The sequence below is a fragment of the Sebastes umbrosus genome, chromosome 5 (assembly GCF_015220745.1).
Source record: "Sebastes umbrosus isolate fSebUmb1 chromosome 5, fSebUmb1.pri, whole genome shotgun sequence".
Classification (NCBI taxonomy): Eukaryota; Metazoa; Chordata; class Actinopteri; order Perciformes; family Sebastidae; genus Sebastes; species Sebastes umbrosus.
In genome coordinates, this window is record NC_051273.1 from 20,015,914 (window position 1) to 20,033,735 (window position 17,822).

General features: G+C 38.4%; 2 protein-coding genes across 2 annotated transcripts; both read left to right on the top strand.

The window, feature by feature from the left end:
• The first annotated feature begins 472 nt into the window (after window positions 1–472).
• On the top strand, window positions 473–7,682 carry LOC119488277 (granzyme E-like). Its single transcript, XM_037769789.1, has 5 exons — window positions 473–616; window positions 5,654–5,837; window positions 5,985–6,114; window positions 6,428–6,655; window positions 6,741–7,682. Exons 1-5 carry the CDS (start codon window positions 559–561, stop codon window positions 6,942–6,944), a joined length of 804 nt encoding a protein of 267 aa, XP_037625717.1. The 5' UTR covers window positions 473–558; the 3' UTR covers window positions 6,945–7,682.
• Window positions 7,683–14,313: 6,631 nt separating this feature from the next.
• On the top strand, window positions 14,314–16,225 carry LOC119488493 (granzyme B(G,H)-like). The gene is made up of 6 exons (XM_037770217.1): window positions 14,314–14,531; window positions 14,657–14,816; window positions 14,966–15,095; window positions 15,410–15,637; window positions 15,723–15,863; window positions 16,157–16,225. Exons 1-6 carry the CDS (start codon window positions 14,474–14,476, stop codon window positions 16,223–16,225), a joined length of 786 nt encoding a protein of 261 aa, XP_037626145.1. The 5' UTR covers window positions 14,314–14,473.
• Window positions 16,226–17,822: the final 1,597 nt, after the last annotated feature.

Here is a 17,822-nt window from a genome sequence, read left to right on the forward strand (position 1 = left end):
ATGGGTTAAAGCATAATGATTCAATTTATTCCGAACAATCAATGTTGCATAAGTAAAATAAAAGAGTTTACAGATATCTGGATCCAATCAACGTGTCCCTGACAACATACAATGCATGGGTCAGTTCGCGAAGTCTGAACCCCGAGCTATCCCTGATCCAGCGTATTCATGGTTTACACAATAGTAATATTCATGAGCTTATGGCACGTGATGTTTTTGCTGCATATCTTCTTTTTTGTTTCTCCTTCTGACTCCATCCTCCCGTGATCTTGTGAAAAGAACAGAACATGCAGTCCCGTGTGCCTCCTCCCTGTCCTCGCAAGCACTCCATGCACAACAAATCCAACAGTCAGGTTATTTCAGGTCATTGTAAGCACTTTTGTACATAATAAATCCAACAGAGGTGATAGAGACGACAAGGTTTAAAGCCACATCATTTGCATATGCAAATTACACAAACACTTCCTTCTCTCCCTGATACAGGAAGTATTTAAAGACTGAACTGTCAGTGATGTGAGCCACTACTTTACAGCAGCTCAGCTGGACTCTGATCTCACCATGTTTCTCCACCGTGAGCTGCTAATACTGATACTTGTGCTGACTCTTCATAGTCAAGGTAAGTTTAGTTTTTATTTCATTATATACTGATATAACTCTATTATAGTATGCTATTATAGACGCTTCGCTGAGTTGCTCTTCGCTTTGCTTTCTTTTTATCATTGCTATGCTTATCTTTCGCTACTAAATTTTTGGAAAACGGGTCCTGGATACTTACAAATCACTGGGAGTTTAATTTATGAAAGAAACTGAAGGCTACCACTATTTTAAAAACTGTTTTACTTTGTGAGCGTGGCCTATCAGCAGCACAAGCCTGTACTATAGTGAACGGGAGCGAGGTGCTTGGCTAAAGCTAATCAGCAGCAAGATGCCTCCCTTCTCCACGGATGACTACTACAAACTTCTACAGAAGATAGCAGTGCTGGAAACAAAGATTATCCGGCTCGAAGTGAATGCGGAGGTGAATGGACTATGTGGGAATGAAACCACTCTACCACTGACTCAAAACAGTGAACTGGAACAGGCTAATAGAAAGCTAATTAGCACCAACAAGACCACCAAGAATCAAGAGGGCAATAAATCGACTAGTAGTCCTCCCTGGAACGCTCTTGGTGCAAAGCCAAAGCGTAAATCATGTCCCTGGGAAATGGGAGGAAAACTTACAGGCAGAACCCAGCACCCTCAGATATATGATGCGACCGGCTGGCCTGCATTAGCATCCGAGCATAGTGCCTCATCAACCCCTGTACAAAGTAAGGTCCAACCGTGGACAACTGTGAAAGGAAGGATGAGTAACAAACCTCCCCAACAAAGAAGTTTGCAACTGGAGAACAGATTTGCTCCACTGTTGCAGGACCCTGGATCTCGATCTGATGTCCTGGATAATCTCAACTCTTCACACAGCAGGGTAAGAACCAAAAGCAACTCTGAAGGTAAAAGGCTACAGGGAAAGCTAACAACTGGGCAGAAAGAATCCTGGATATTGTGACTGCACACCCAAATGTGAAAAATGTGGTATTGCACATTGTGTCGAATGATGTTGTGAAGCAACAGTCTGAAGTGCTGAAACGGGACTTTACTGGTCTGCTAAACACGGTCAGCTCTGTGAATGCTCAGGTGTTTATCAGTGGACCCCTGCCGCCAATCAGAAGAGGAGTCGAGAGATTCAGCAGGTTGCTGGGACTGAACACATGGCTTTCAACAGCATGCAAATCCCACTCAGTGCATTTTATTGACAATTTTAACTTTTTTTTGGGAACGCAGACATCTCTTCAAGGCAGATGGACTCTGCCTAAACACGTCAGGAGTAAAATTGTTCAACTCCAACCTATTCTACTTCCTGCGTCATTCATCTGTTCCCTCTGCCAAGGACGCGAGACAAGAGGAATCACCACTGGAGGAAGACACAACACAATGTGCCAGGGGACCTCAAGGAGAATCATTTCACCCCCCACCACAAGCCAGCCCTGGGATACAGCAGAGACAAGAGGAGGCGTCCTCATCCTCGCTTATCACCCTTTCTCCCTCCTCCCCCCTCTTGGAGTTCACTGACCACACGAAGGAGCTGGTCAATGCTGGAACTAAACTTACTCCCCGCCCTACACCCATTTTCTCTCCCATGATCCCCCCACGAGGTCGACCTCGAACAACTTTGGCACTATCTCCACAAGCACGACACCCACAACCTCCATCCCCTCCACAATGGAATCAGCCTCTGTCTCCGCAGCCTGATAAGGATGTTCCTTTACAAAATGTTGCAAGCACAGATTGATATGTGCTGGGTCCAGGCTTCAAGGCTAATGATACACGTGACTGTTTCCAGGATAAGCTGGGGCCCTGTGTGATGAGAGCTTCTTCTATCTCAGTTCTAATAAGTAGTAGAAAAAGAATGGTGAATCTGCAAAGAAACAGGAAGATTTTTACTGATTGTGCTAATTTATCAAATTTAGCATTGATTCCTTGCCAGCCAAACCATGTCCCAAAAAATAATAATAATGCTTCTAGCACATTAAAGCTAGCCCTGTTAAACGTCAGGTCTTTGGCAGGAAAAAGTTTTTTAATCAATGATTTTATTATTGAGCACAAGCTTGATTTTATGTTTTTAACTGAAACTTGGTTAGACCAAAATAACAGTGCAGCTGTTCTTATCGAGTCAACTCCTCCCAACTTTAGTTTTATGAGCGAAGCTAGAATGCATAAAAAAGGAGGTGGAGTTGCCATACTGTTTAATGATTCTCTCCAATGCAAACAGATATCTTATGGACATTTTGCTTCTTTTGAATATGTCGCTCTTCAGCTGAACTCCTCTTCTTGAGCTTTGTTTCTCAATATCTACAGGCCACCTAAATACTGTGCAAACTTTTTTGATGATTTTACTGAACTGCTGTCTGTAATTTGTGTTGACTTTGACTGTGTAGTCATTGTTGGTGATTTTAACATCCATGTTGACAACCAACAGGACAGAGGGGCCAAAGAACTGTGTCAGGTTCTTGATAACTATGGAATGAGTCAGCATGTGACAGAGCCCACACACAATAGGGGACACACTTTGGACTTAATCATATCAAAGGGCCTGAACATTTCCAAGGTTGTAGTGATGGATGTTGCTCTGTCTGATCATTCATGTGTATTCTTTGAGAGTACTCTTCCTGTGCACAGAAATGATAAGACAGAGGTAATCACAAAAAGGTATATCACTGAAAATACCAGTGATCAATTTGTTCAGGCTTTCTCTTCCACACCCACCCTCCCCTGGACCTCTGTCAATGAGCTTGTAGATAATTTCAATTCTAAAATGACAAATGTTATTGATACCATTGCACCCACCATGGTGAAGATTGTCTCTGTTAAGAAAAAATCTCCATGGAGAAATACCATGTTGGTAAGAAATGAAAAAAGAGAGTGTCGAAAAGCTGAACGCCAGTGGCGGAAAACAAATCTACAAGTTCATTATGACATCTATAAAGAGAGACTTTGCATTTATAATTCAGAACTGAAAAATGCAAGGCGGTCCTTCTTCTCTGACATCATCACCAAAAACAATAACAATGCACGTGCCCTGTTTGCTACTGTCAACAGGCTAACAAACCCTCCTGTGTCAGTAGCCTCTGAACTTTTATCCTCCAGGGCCTGCAATGAATTTGCTTCCTTTTTTACAGGAAAAATTCACAAAATCAGACAAGCAGTCACGTCCTCCATAGCAGGTACAGGATGTTTGTTTCCCCTGCGTCCACTTAAACCTGGCGCAAATACCATGACACAGTTTTATCCAATAAATCAGACATACCTGGAGGAAATCATACAACATCTAAAATCCTCCTCATGCTGTCTTGACATTCTGCCAACAGGCCTTTTCAAAAAAGTATCAGATTGTATGGTCTCAGAGCTTTTACAGATTGTTAATGCATCTCTTGTTTCAGGAGTCTTCCCACAGGCCCTGAAAACTGCTGTCATCAAACCACTCCTCAAAAAGAACAATCTGGACTCATCAGTAGTAAATAATTACAGACCGATATCAAATCTTCCATTCTTGTCTAAAATAATTGAAAAAACAGTTTTTCAAAAATTAAATAGCTTTCTGGCATTAAACAACTCTTTTGATGTCTTCCAGTCAGGTTTTCGACGAAACCACAGCACTGAGACTGCTCTTGTTAAGGTCTTCAATGACATCCGATTGAACACAGACAGTGGTAGAACTACGGTTTTAGTTTTACTGGATCTCAGTGCTGCATTCGACACGGTTGACCATAATATATTACTAGACTGACTGGAAAACTGGGTGGGTATTTCTGGCATAACACTCAGCTGGTTTAAATCCTACCTAAAAGACAGGGACTTCTTTGTGTCTATAGGTAAGTGCAAATCTGAGCTGAACAAAATCACATGCGGAGTTCCCCAAGGCTCCATCTTGGGGCCTCTTTTGTTTAACATCTACATGCTCCCACTGGGTCAGATTTTTGAGAACACCAAAATAAATTACCATAACGATGCAGACGACACACAAATTTACATAACTCTATCACCAGGAGACTACAGTCCAATACAAGCACTGAGTGAGTGCATTGAACAAGTCAATAATTGGATGTGCCAGAATTTTCTTCAGCTGAACAAAGACAAAACTGAGGTCGTAGTTTTTGGAGCCAAAAAAGAAAGATTAAAGGTTAGTGCTCACCTACAATCTGTGATGTTAAAAAGCTCAGACCAAGCCAGAAACCTTGGTGTAGTCATGGACTCAGACCTGAGCTTTAACAGCCATATTAAGACAATTACAAAGACAGCCTTCTATCACCTGAAGAATATAAGAAGAATTAGAGGACTGATGTCTCAGCAGGATTTGGAAAAACTAGTCCATGCATTTATCTTCAGCCGACTTGACTACTGTAACGGCGTCTTTATCGGTCTTCCTAAAAAATCAATCAGACAGCTGCAGCTGATTCAGAACCTGCTGCTAGAGTCCTCACTAAGACCAAGAAAGTGGATCACATCAGTCCAGTTCTGAAGTCTCTACACTGGCTGCCTGTCTCTCAGATAATTGATTTCAAAATACTGCTGCTGGTTTACAAAGCACTAAATGGTTTAGGGCCAAAATACATTTCTGATCTTCTGCTGTGTTATGAACCATCCAGACCTCTCAGGTCATCTGGATCAGGTCTGCTTAGTGTCCCCAGAGTCAGAACTAAACATGCAGAAGCAGCATTCAGTTTTTATGCACCAAATATCTGGAACAAGCTCCCGGAAACCTGCAGGACCGCTCCAACTCTCACTTCTTTTAAAACAAAGCTTAAAACTTTCCTGTTTGCGGGTGCCTTTTATTCTGACACTGCACTATAACTTTTACTCTTTTGAGTTTTATGCAATTTTAGCTTCTATCCTAGCTTTTATTTTTAGCTTGTTTTTATTTTCTAATCTTTAATGTTTTAATGTTTTTATGTTTTTATAACTGTTTTAATTATTTCTTAATGTTCTTTTGCATTTTGTCACAATGTTCTTGAATGTTTCTGTAAAGCACTTTGAATTGCCCTGTTGTTGAAATGTGCTATACAAATAAAGCTGCCTTGCCTTGCCTTGCCTTAAAGCTGTTGGTTTCTTTGGTCAGTTTTAGTTCTGGTCACACATGCAGTTCAAACAGGGGAAATCATTAGAAGTCGGGAGGCCGAGCCACATAGCCGGCCTTACATGGTGCTTTTGGAGGGGCTCAAGGAGGATGGTAATATAAGCCAATGCGGTGGCTTCCTTCTGAATGAGGATTTTGTGATGACTGCAGCCCACTGCAAAGCCAAGTCAGTTTAACACACTTTATCTTTTATCTGACAAATATGCTTTATGAATTGTGACATAAATTCAAGTCTTTTAATATTTTTATTTCAAGAATACAATGCTCTCTGATAGAAAAAAAAGATAACTTTTCTGCACTTTTGTCATTTCAGGTACACGGCCTTCCTGGGAGTTCACAATGTCCATAACAGAGCTGAAATACAGACTATATCTGTGGAAAAAAAATATCCACATAAAAACTACAATGAAGATGATTATAAAGGTGACATAATGCTTCTCAAGGTAAAAGAAAAAATAATTATATTTAATAATAATAATAATAATAATGATAATAATAAATTCAACTTATATAGCGCTTTTAAAGAACTCAAAGACGCTTGATTTTAAATTCAAGCGTCTTTGAGAAGGAAAGACGAAAAGGAATTTAAAATCCTTAAAATCCTTGAACTTAACTGCAGAGATTTCCAATTTGTTTCTTATTATGTTATTAGCAAATGCTCTGTTTAATATATTAACCAAAATAAGCATTAAAATACTTCACAGATTGATATTAATAATTTTTTAAATATATTTTTTTCTCTCTCTATTCCTCAAGTTGAGCTCCAAAGCAAAATTCAGCAAAGATGTGAAACCCATTGCTCTCGCAGACCAAGGTGATGGCTCTCTGCCGACAAACTGTGCAATCTCTGGCTGGGGAAGATCAGTCCAGAACTCAAAATATATGACTAATGTACTCATGGAAGTCAACGTAACATTAGTTGACAGTAAGGAGTGTGCTCAGCACAAGGTGTACTGCACTGATGTAGAGGCTGGGCCGGGTAAGGTATGTATATTTGTACCATAACTTGGACAAACAATTAATAGACTGTTGTTGAAGCAATCACTGCATACTGTGTGTGTACTTCCAGGGAGACTCTGGTGGTCCACTGGTCTGTGGAGATGGAAAGGCGTACGGGGTGGTGTCCATACTCCATCAAGATCCAGATGCCTCGAAAAGATATCAATATACTAAGATTCCTGACTACAGAAGCTGGATCGATTTGATTAATGGGGTACGGTGTCCCCGGTGTCCCCCAAGGGTCTGTAACACTGTCAGGGGGTCCGCGAAATAATTTGCTATAAATGATAAAATTGTGCTCTATCTTTAAAAAGTGCATATCTATAGATGGGGACCCCACGACCAAAACAAGCATATTTTGTCCATTACTCCCACTTACATTAGCTTTGGGCCAATAGAAACGCTGATATGATTGTGACACGCAGCAATAAGTTCATTATTTTTAAGTTGAAGCAGTAAATTTAAATATCTGGATTTACTAGGACTATGTCTTGCTACTGTTTATTTTCTGAAAGCTTGAAATAAATGGTATTACCATTTAATAACATTACAAATTGTCCCACTGTGGGACAAATAATGAATTATCTCATCTTATCTTAACATGATTCAAATTGGAAAGTGTTTCTGTTTATCAGCTCCTATGGCATCTAAGAGTACAAATGGTAGTAGGTATATGCTTAATCTGTGTTACGATTAAGAAGGGTTCCTTGGAAAATGTTCTCCTCTGTAAGGGGTCCCTGACCCCAAAGGTTTGAGAAACCCTGATTTAAGTGACATGTTTTGGCTTTTTATGGCACAGCTGGGTTTTTTTTGCTGCCGAGGGCTACAAACTTGATAACTGCATTTTTTGTGAATAAACTTTAGATTATTATAAGCAAATTTAAACCAAGCACTAGTCTTTAAAGCCAGGCTAGTATGAGCTAGTATCATGGCACACAAATTAAGTACAGCTTAAAATCTGAAAATAAGTGTGGACTCAGTGCTGTTTAATAGATGTAAAAACTACTGATATTAACTACTGTATGTCATCCTGCTCTTATGTACGACATTATATACATTAAGTACATTACTGCTTTGTGCATCTTCTTTCTGAATTGGTCAAATAAGAACAGTTTGTTTTGTACCATCTTTTTAAACTGTTGCTCCGTCACCAACTCTGTACGCTTCTCTGTTTGAGTGTGAATTAAATCAACAAAAAGACAACACTGCCTCTTTGTGGACATCTGCTGTCACTTTCCAGTCATACAATCACATTGTGTTTCCAATGTTGAGCTTGTTTGGGCATTAAATCAGGCCAATTTACTTTATTACCACTCCACATTTAGCTAAAGCATGATTAAACAAGACAAATCTAAAATAACAAATCATGTCGTACTGACAGAATAAGCCTGCTGTTGGTCATTAGTGATGTTCGTCATCGTCATTTCTGATATTAAATATACTTAAGTATTGAAAGTAAAAGTAAATGCTGCTAATAAAAAAGCACGCAAGTACGATTTTATTTTAGATTAAGTAATTCCTCTTAACACGTGCACCACCTAAAAATGAAGATACTTCAAAGTATCGGAGTAAAAGTACACATTTTATTGAGGAAATGTAGTAGAGTGAAAGTTGACAGAAATATAAAAACTATAGTACAGATACTCCCAAAAAGTACTGTAACAAAGTATTATTACTTTGTTACATTACACCACTGCTTGCTAGCATCAACCTCGTGGTAGAGAAATCCCTTAGGTTTGTGTTCAGTACTCTCACAAAATAACCAGTTTTGTGTCCTGGCTAGCTATGCATGATGTGGCTGCAGATGACTAGTTTGGCTTCTTTAATCTGAATTCACTGGTGGAATATGACTTATATGACTTGACTTGACTTTTTTCTGTGTAGGACCTTGTCATTTGGGAAAGCTCTGAACCACCTTGAAAGAACTTGAAAATATCAAGCACTTTTCATCCAGTATTGGGATAGTAGATTTCCTTAAGTGTCTGTACTACATGTAGTGACTCCAGGCTGCTGATCTGAATTACACATTCATCATTTAACCGTCTCAGAGGCTTGATAATCTGACTTTATTGCAGGGATGAGGTTGAGCCTTAACATAATGTGCATTAATGATGAGGTCAGTTCCTTCAGTTCTGTTGTGCAGTAAATGAATTGCAGAATTGCTGTTTGTTAAAGTGAGAGCATCATTGTGAATGGAAGCTTTGTACATGCTCCCAAAAAAATGGTGTCAATCAATTTCTTAATCATCAGCTTTGGTAAGAGGGGTTATTATGCTGAGATCTGACAGAATCGGCACGTATAGACCGTTACACAGTAGCTATCTAGCTCATGAAATCTGACTAGCTGCAGCCGGTTTCACAATTCTTGATTAATGTGGTTGATATAGAAATTAGCTCAGCGATCATTTCACAACACCTATGTTTCCTTTGGGGCTGTGTGGCCTCTGAGGGAGCCACAGCATTCAGCACAAAATGCCAATAAAGATCTTTCTGGCTGTGCGTTACCACAGAGACATCAATATAATACTATGGTGGAAGAAGTACTCAGATATTTTATGTAAGTAAAAGTAGCAGTATAGTGTAAAACATACTGTGACAAGTAAAAGTCCGGCATTCAAATGTCAATGTTAAGTAAAATTACAATGAAAAAAATAGAAATACACTTAAGTTATAAAAGGTGCAAGTATTTCACAATATATATATCACTGTATTATAATTAATAATGCATTCATGTGTTCATCACTTCAAAGTTGCAGGTGGTATAGGTGGGTCTGTAAGTACTGTAGATACTGCTGGGTACCTTAACCTATAATAATATATCATAATTTATTAGTTGATTTATATTTTGTATTAAATCTTAACCTTACAGTAACTACAGTAGTAACTAAAGATGTCAAAATAGTCGAGGAAAAGTACAATATTTGCTACCAAAATGTAGTGGAGTAGAAGTAGTAACATAAAATGGAAATATTCAAGTAAAGTAAAAATAGCTCACAACAGTACCTAACCCTCTGAGACCGGTGAAATAAGATATAGATTTCATATGAAACTAGAAAAACCTAAGGAATCAGTTGTTACCAACCATGTCATACTAGCTTGTTGGGAAGGAGGCTAAATAACACTCCAAAGTTGAGATACATTTTGGTGAGGAAAAACTGTCATGGCCATTTTCACAGGTGTTCCTTGACCACTGACCTCAAGATATGTGAATGAAAATGGGTTCTATGGGTACCCAAAAGTCTCTCCTTTACAGACATGCCCACTTTATGATAATCACATGCAGTTTGGGGCAAAAACCATGTAGTTTTATTTGCATGCAGTATAAATGTGTTATTTTCATGTATTCTAAATACTTGTATTTGAATATTTCTGCATACTGGGGTCCCTAAACAGTCTTGGAATTACATAAATTGGGTATCACTGTAAATATATATAAATAATATATATAAAATGACTTGTGGTGACCTCTAGGATAATCACAGCCTCTTGAAACTTTACAGCCACAAACTAGAGACCTAGAGCATTCAGAGGATGGATGGCTTTCCTAGCTAGATTGACAATAAGGAGGTTTCTGAGCAGTTTACACAACAGAAGTGCTCACCATCCCATCACCGAAAAATGCAATTCTTGCAGAAATCTCCAAATGTCAAAAGTTTTTGATACCAAATCACAGCATGGCTTTTTCTATGGTGTTCCTCAAGGTCTTGATGTCTTAATGTGGTATTTTGGAGGGATTATTGATCATTTTTATTAATCCTCGAGTGGTAAAAAATGGTTAAATATAGCATCAAATCTGTGTAACAACCCAAAAATTGCTGCAACAACTTATGAGACATAATAGAGCATGGGAATGGACATCACATACTTCTATCATAATATATAAAATGAGTATATCACCCTTATATACTTTTACAACTTATTTTGAATAATTCATTAATTTTATTAGTTTATTAGTTTAATAGTTTATTTCTGATGAAATTAATCTTCAGGTTCCCAGCTTTCAGATGATGTACACCACTTCTATTTGACATCTACTGATGACCAGCTATCTCCCCCTAAAGATCCCCTGTAAACCTCATGCACCATAGTGTGGTGGGGAATGCTCTCCTTGTGCAAGTGAATGCAGTATCATGTGTAGTGTTGGTGAACGCAGCCCAATGCCTGACTCCTCCCCCAACCAATTCCCTTATTAGGGCCAGTTTATATAAGGCACCTGTTGGCTTATGCTCCATCTCTTGACCCTTGTCCTCTGTCCTGGCTGGTAGTGTTGGGTGTTACAGGTATGTAGTTAAAATGATAAGTTAACATGCACAAGTTAGCCTATCTACACTGCATACTTCTAGCTTTGATCTCTTGTGTGTTGGCTGAGTCCATTGTGTGTTGGAACCCCATTGCTGTCCTGCCTACCTTCTTCTGAGTGATCCCATATGTTAATGCCCCGTACCAGAGGTGGTGAGGAGAACCTCAAAAATGAATACTTTTAGCATGCAGCATGGTGAGCCCTGCATGATGTTAGTCCCTTTGTGGGGTCACCTGCTGCTGTTTTGCTCCTTGTTGTTTGCTTGAGTTATTATTCCTCTACCTGCATTGTCAAACTGCCTGGATTGTTATTTTGTTTACTTCTTTATGTATTTGTTCCCTTTCTTTCAGTAAAGCAAAGTGCCATATTGTTGGGAGGCCAGGCCCCCGTGGTGAGGTCCCTACACCTTATGCATGATGCAAGTAAAAGCTTATAGGGGGATATGAATGTAGATTGCACAACTTTTGCTGTGAGGATTGTTGTTGCACCTGAGGTGAGTAAGCAGAAGCACTCAGTGATCATATCTAGATGGTAACCCGCAAGTTGCGAAATCTTGTTTAAACTCTTGTGACTCGCTGCCCGACGACCTAGTCTAACGTTAACCGTCGGAGGTCGGTGCCTAGCCTTAACCGTCGGTGCCTAGCCTTAACCGTCGGAGGTCGGGGCCTAACCTTAATCTCGCAACTTGTGGGTTACCTTCTAGACACGACCCTCCTCAGTGTAGTCTTCCTCTCCACCAGTGGCCTCAGCTCAGTCTCCCCAGTTTTGCTTAGTTTATGTTGGACTGGCTAGGTTTAGATGCTTAAGGATTGTCTTACAGTTTTAGATTAAGTATTAGGGCCTTCTTAGCTAAAATTGTAATAATGCACTGTTTTTACTCCCTTTATTGGTTTCAGTAATTTTCATTTGGCTATTAATATATAATTTCCTCCCCAGCAGCTCCAGTCCCTGCCTATGTGATGAAATATTTGGTCCATTCTGAAAACATGTCTGTCTTGTGTCAGTAACACGTCTGTGTGCCTTTTCAGTTATCAAATCAACATTAAGGGTTTTTGAGACAGTGTTTCTTGGGGTTCAGTTCCCCAGTTTTTTCTTCCTTTATTGACCTCGCCACATGGGAACAAGTTCATCCACATAGTGAAGTTTTACCACTTGTTGATGATCTGATTAATACAGTGTTTTAGTTGTGTTCTCATGGTAGTTTGTAGGAAGGACCAACCATCAGCTTAATCATTCTCAGCTCACATGGCTTCCTGTTATTTTCCTCCGTGAACCACAAACAATCTCACAGCATCTTAGTAGCTTTATGATAATGACTTCTGCAGAAATTCGTTCTTGGTGTCAGCCATGTAGAGTTCCAAGCAGTCTAAACTTTATCAAAATGCTCATTAGGTTCAGGTTGGGTCCTGTTAGTCATTGAGAGAGAGCCTGTAAACTGTGTTAAGAAGTTTGAAGCAGTACAGTGCTTTCATTGTCAAGTCTGTGTGGGGATAACTCCAACTGTTTCTGGATCTTAAATAGTGGGCTGTCTCTCTCTTCTCACAACTAGGAACATTTGTCTCCCTCAACAAGTTAACATGACACTGTCTTCCCCTTACAGAACCTTGGGATATGATTGGGGTTCTAAACATATAAAACACCTGCCAAGCTTTATCATTTTTTTACTTGCTAGCGGTGGTGGATGAAGTGTGGAAGCCACACTTTAGTAAAAGTACAGACAGTACTATAGTAAAGTCACCGATTAGAATATTGAGTGAAAATCTTAAATTATCTGATATTTTCTGTACTTAAATATCAAAAGTAATTTTCTGATATTAAATATACTTAAGTATTGAAAGTAAAAGTAAATGCTGTTAATAAAAAAGCAGGCAAGTAAGATTTTTTTTATATTAAGTTATTCCTCTTAACACGTGTACCAACTAAAAATGAAGATACTTCAAAGTATCGGAGTAAAAGTACACATTTTGTTGAGGAAATGTAGTAGAGTGAAAGTTGACAGAAATATAAAAACTATATTCCCAAAAAGTAGTGTTACAAGGTATTATTACTTTGTTACATTACACCACTGCTTGCTAGCATCAACCTCGTGGTGGGGAAATCCCTTAGGTTTGTGTTCAGTACTCTCACAAAATAACCAGTTTTGTGTCCTGGCTAGCTGTGCATGATGTGGCTGCAGATGAATAGTTTTGCTTCTTTAATCTGCCATTTTCACAGATGTCCCTTGACCTCTGACCTCAAGATATGTGAATGAAAATGGGTTCTGTGGGTACCCATGAGTCTCCCCTTTACAGACATGCCCACTTTATGATAATCACATGCAGTTTTTTGCATGCAGTATAAATGGGTAATTTCTGCCTATTCTAAAATGGTGTATTTGAATATTTCTGCATAATGAGGTCCCTAAACACTCTTGAATTGCGTATCACTGTAAAGCTGAGACTCTTGTGGATCCAATGAACAATTGTATTGATGTGTGATGTTAGTCCCCATAGTAGCCATTTCATTGTAGTGAGACCATTTATTTTTTTAATTTGACCTCACTGTATAAAATGAGGATTATCTAGGATAATCACAGCTTCATGAAACTTTACACCCACAAACTAGAGACCTAGAGCATTCAGAGGATGGATGGCTCCCTAGCTAGATTGACAATAAGGGGGTTTCTGGTTTCTGAGCAGTTTCCCAAACAGAAGTGCTAACAATCTAATCGCAGAAAAATGCAATTCTTGCAGAAATCTCCAAATGTCAAAAGTTTGAAACCAAATCAAAGCATGACTTTTTCTATGATGTTCTTCAAGGTCTTGGTGTCTTAATGTGGTATTTTGGAGGGATTATTGATCATTTTTATCCACTCAAGTGGAAAAAAATTGTCAAATTTAGCACCAAATCTGTGTAACAAATGGTATCAACCCAAAATTGCTGCAACAACTTGAGACATAATAGAGCATGGTGATGGCCATCACATACTTCTATCATAATATGAGTATATCACCCTTATACACTTTTACAATTTATTTTAAATAATTAATTAATTCATGTTTAGTTCTGATGAAATTCAGGTTCCCAGCTTTCAGATAATATACACCACTTTGATGTGACATCTACTGTTGACCTGCTATCTCCACCTAAAGACCCCCTGTAACCCCCTAAAAAACACAAAAACAGGTCTATTGTGGGTCTCAGAGGTTAAAGTACAGTACTTGAGTAAATGCACTTGGTTACTTTCCACTACTGATACAACATATGGTGTATGTAAACCTTATGCACCATACAGTATCTACTTGACTTCACATTGTCTAAATAATTTAGGCTTGTACTATGAAAATCTAACACTTGTCCTGCTCTGGAGGTGATAGAGACGATGAGGTTTAAAGCCACATCATTTGCATATGCAAATTACACAAACACTTCCTTCTCTCCCTGATACAGGAAGTATTTAAAGACTGAACTGTCAGTGATGTGAGCCACTACTTTACAGCAGCTCAGCTGGACTCTGATCTCACCATGTTTCTCCACTGTGAGCTGCTAATACTGATACTTGTGCTGACTCTTCATGGTCAAGGTACGTTTAGTTTTTATTTAATTATATGCTGATATAACTCTGTTATAGTATGCTGTTTAAACCTGTTAAAGCTGTTGGTTTCTTTGGTCAGTTTTAGCTCTGGTCACACATGCACTTTTTTTCAGTTCAAACAGGGGAAATCATTGGAGGTCAGGAGACTGTGCCACATAGCCGGCCTTACATGGTGCTTTTGGAGGGGCGCACGCAGGATGGTAAATTGACACACTGCGGTGGCTTCCTTCTGAGCGAGGATTTTGTGATGACTGCAGCCCACTGCAGAGCCGAGTCAGTTTAACACACTTTATCTTTTATCTGACAAATATGCTTCATGAATTGTGACATAAATTCAAGTCTTTTAATATTTTTTATTTCTAGAACACAATGCTCTCTGATGGGGAAAAAAAGATAACTTTTCTGCACTTTTGTCATTTCAGTTACAAGGCCTTACTGGGAGTTCACAATGTCCATAACAGAGCTGATATACAGACTATACCTGTGGAAAAAAAATATCCACATGAAGACTACAATGAAGATGATTATAAAGGTGACATAATGCTTCTCAAGGTAAAAGAAAAAATAATTTTATTTAATAATAATAATAATAATAATGATAATAATAAATTCAACTTATATAGCGCTTTTAAAGAACTCAAAGACGAAAAGGAATTTAAATTCAAGCGTCTTTGAGACGGAAAGACGAAAAGGAATTTAAAATCCTTCAAATCCTTGAACTTAACTACAGAGATTTCCAATTTGTTTCTTATTATGTTATTAGCAAATGCTCTGTTTAATATATTAACCAAAATAAGCATTAAAATACTTCACAGATTGATATTTGTATTTTTTTAATATATTTTTTTCTCTCTCTATTCCTCAAGTTGAGCTCCAAGGCAATCTTCAGCAAAGATGTGAAACCCATTGCTCTCGCAGACCAAGGTGATGGCTCTCTGCCGACAAACTGTGCAGTCTCCGGCTGGGGAAGATTAGACCAGAACTCAATATATATGTCTGACGTACTCATGGAAGTCGACGTAACATTAGTTGACAGTGAGAAGTGTCCTCAGGACAACGTGTACTGCTCTGAGGGAGAGACTGGACCGTATAGGGTATGTATATTTGTACCATAACTTGGACAAACAATTAATAGACTGTTGTTGAAGCAATCACTGCATACTGTGTGTGTACTTCCAGGGAGACTCTGGTGGTCCACTGGTCTGTGGAGATGGAAAGGCGTACGGGGTGGTGTCCATACTCCATCAAGAGATGCCAGATGCCCCGAAAAGATATAGTTATACTAAGATTCCTGACTACAGAAGCTGGATCGATTCGATTATGAAGCCTCAGAGAAAGCCCTGGTACATGAAGCCTTAAAATTGATTGATCAACACACAGCATTTGAATTGATTGTTTGTATGACATTAGAGAGCTGATAATTGAGATACTGATAAGCTTTCACAACTTATTCTATAGCAATGAGACTGTCAGACCAAAGTCTGGACTTGCTTGCTTTGCACAGATTTATTGAAAATATGCTTCACTTTGATGTTTTCAAATGATACAAAGGAGCTTTTTGTTTGACAAGTTGAGACTGAAAATATATGAATGTGATTTGATTCATTTAAGTCAGTGGGGTACGGTGTCCCCTAAGGGTCTGTAACACTCTGTCAGGGTGTCCGCAAAATAATTTGCTATAAATGATAAAATTGTGTTCTATCTTTAAAAAGTGCATATCTACAGATGGGGACCCCACGACCAAAACAAGCATATTTTATCCATTACTCCCACCTACATTAGCTTTGGGCCAATAGAAACTCTGATATGATTGTGACACGCAGCAATAAGTTCATTATTTTTAAGTTGAAGCAGTAAATTTAAATATCAGGATTTATTAGGATTATGTCTTGCTACTGTTTATTTTCTGAAAGCTTGAAATAAATGGTATTACCATATAATAACATTACAAATTGTCCCACTGTGGGACTTATTATGAATTATCTCATCTTATCTTAACATGATTCAAATTGGAAAGTGTTTCTGTTTATCAGCTCCTATGGCATCTAAGAGTACAAATGGTAGTAGGTATATGCTTAATCTGTGTTACGATTAAGAAGGGTTCCTTGGAAAATGTTCTCCTCTGTAAGGGGTCCCTGGACCCCAAAGGTTTGAGAAACCCTGATTTAAGTGACATGTTTTGGCTTTTTATGGCACAGCTGTTTTTCTTTTGCTGCCGAGGGCTACAAACTTGATAACTGCATTTTTTGTGAATAAACTTTAGATCATTGTAAGCAAATTTAAACCAAGCACTAGTCTTTAAGGCTAGGCTAGTATGAGCTAGTATCATGGCACACAAATTAAGTACAGTTTAAAATCTGAAAATAAGTGTAGACTCAGTGCTGTTTAATAGATGTAAAAAACTACTGATATTAACTACTGTATGTCATCCTGCTCTTATGTACGACATTATATACATTAAGTACATTACTGCTTTGTGCATCTTCTTTCTGAATTGATCAAATAAGAACAGTTTGTTTTGTACCATCTTTTTAAACTGTTGCTCCGTCACCAACTCTGTACGCTTCTCTGTTTGAGTGTGAATTAAATCAACAAAAAGACAACACTGCCTCTTTGTGGACATCTGCTGTCACTTTCCAGTCATACAATCACATTGTGTTTCCAATGTTGAGCTTGTTTGGGCATTAAATCAGGCCATCTTGCTTTATTACCACTCCACATTTAGCTAAAGCATGATTAAACAAGACAAATCTAAAATAACAAATCATGTCGTACTGACAGAATAAGCCTGCTGTTGGTCATTAGTGATGTTCGTCATCATCATTTCTGTACTCAAGTATCAAAAGTAATTTTCTGATATTAAATATACTTAAGTATTGAAAGTAAAAGTAAATGCTGTTAATAAAAAAGCAGGCAAATAAGATTTTCTTTTAGATTAAGTAATTCCTCTTAACACGTGCACCACCTAAAAATGAAGATACTTCAAAGTATCGGAGTAAAAGTACACATTTTATTGAGGAAATGTAGTAGAGGGAAAGTTGAAAGAAATATAAAAACTATAGTACATATACTCCCAAAAAGTACTGTAACAAAGTATTATTACTTTGTTACAGTAGATTTCCTTAAGTGTCTGTACTACATGTAGTGACTCCAGGCTGCTGATCTGAATTACACATTCATCATATAACCGTCTCAGAGGCTTGATAGTCTGATTTTATTGCAGGGATGAGGTTGAGCCTTAACATAATGTGCATTAATGATGAGGTCAGTTCTTCCAAA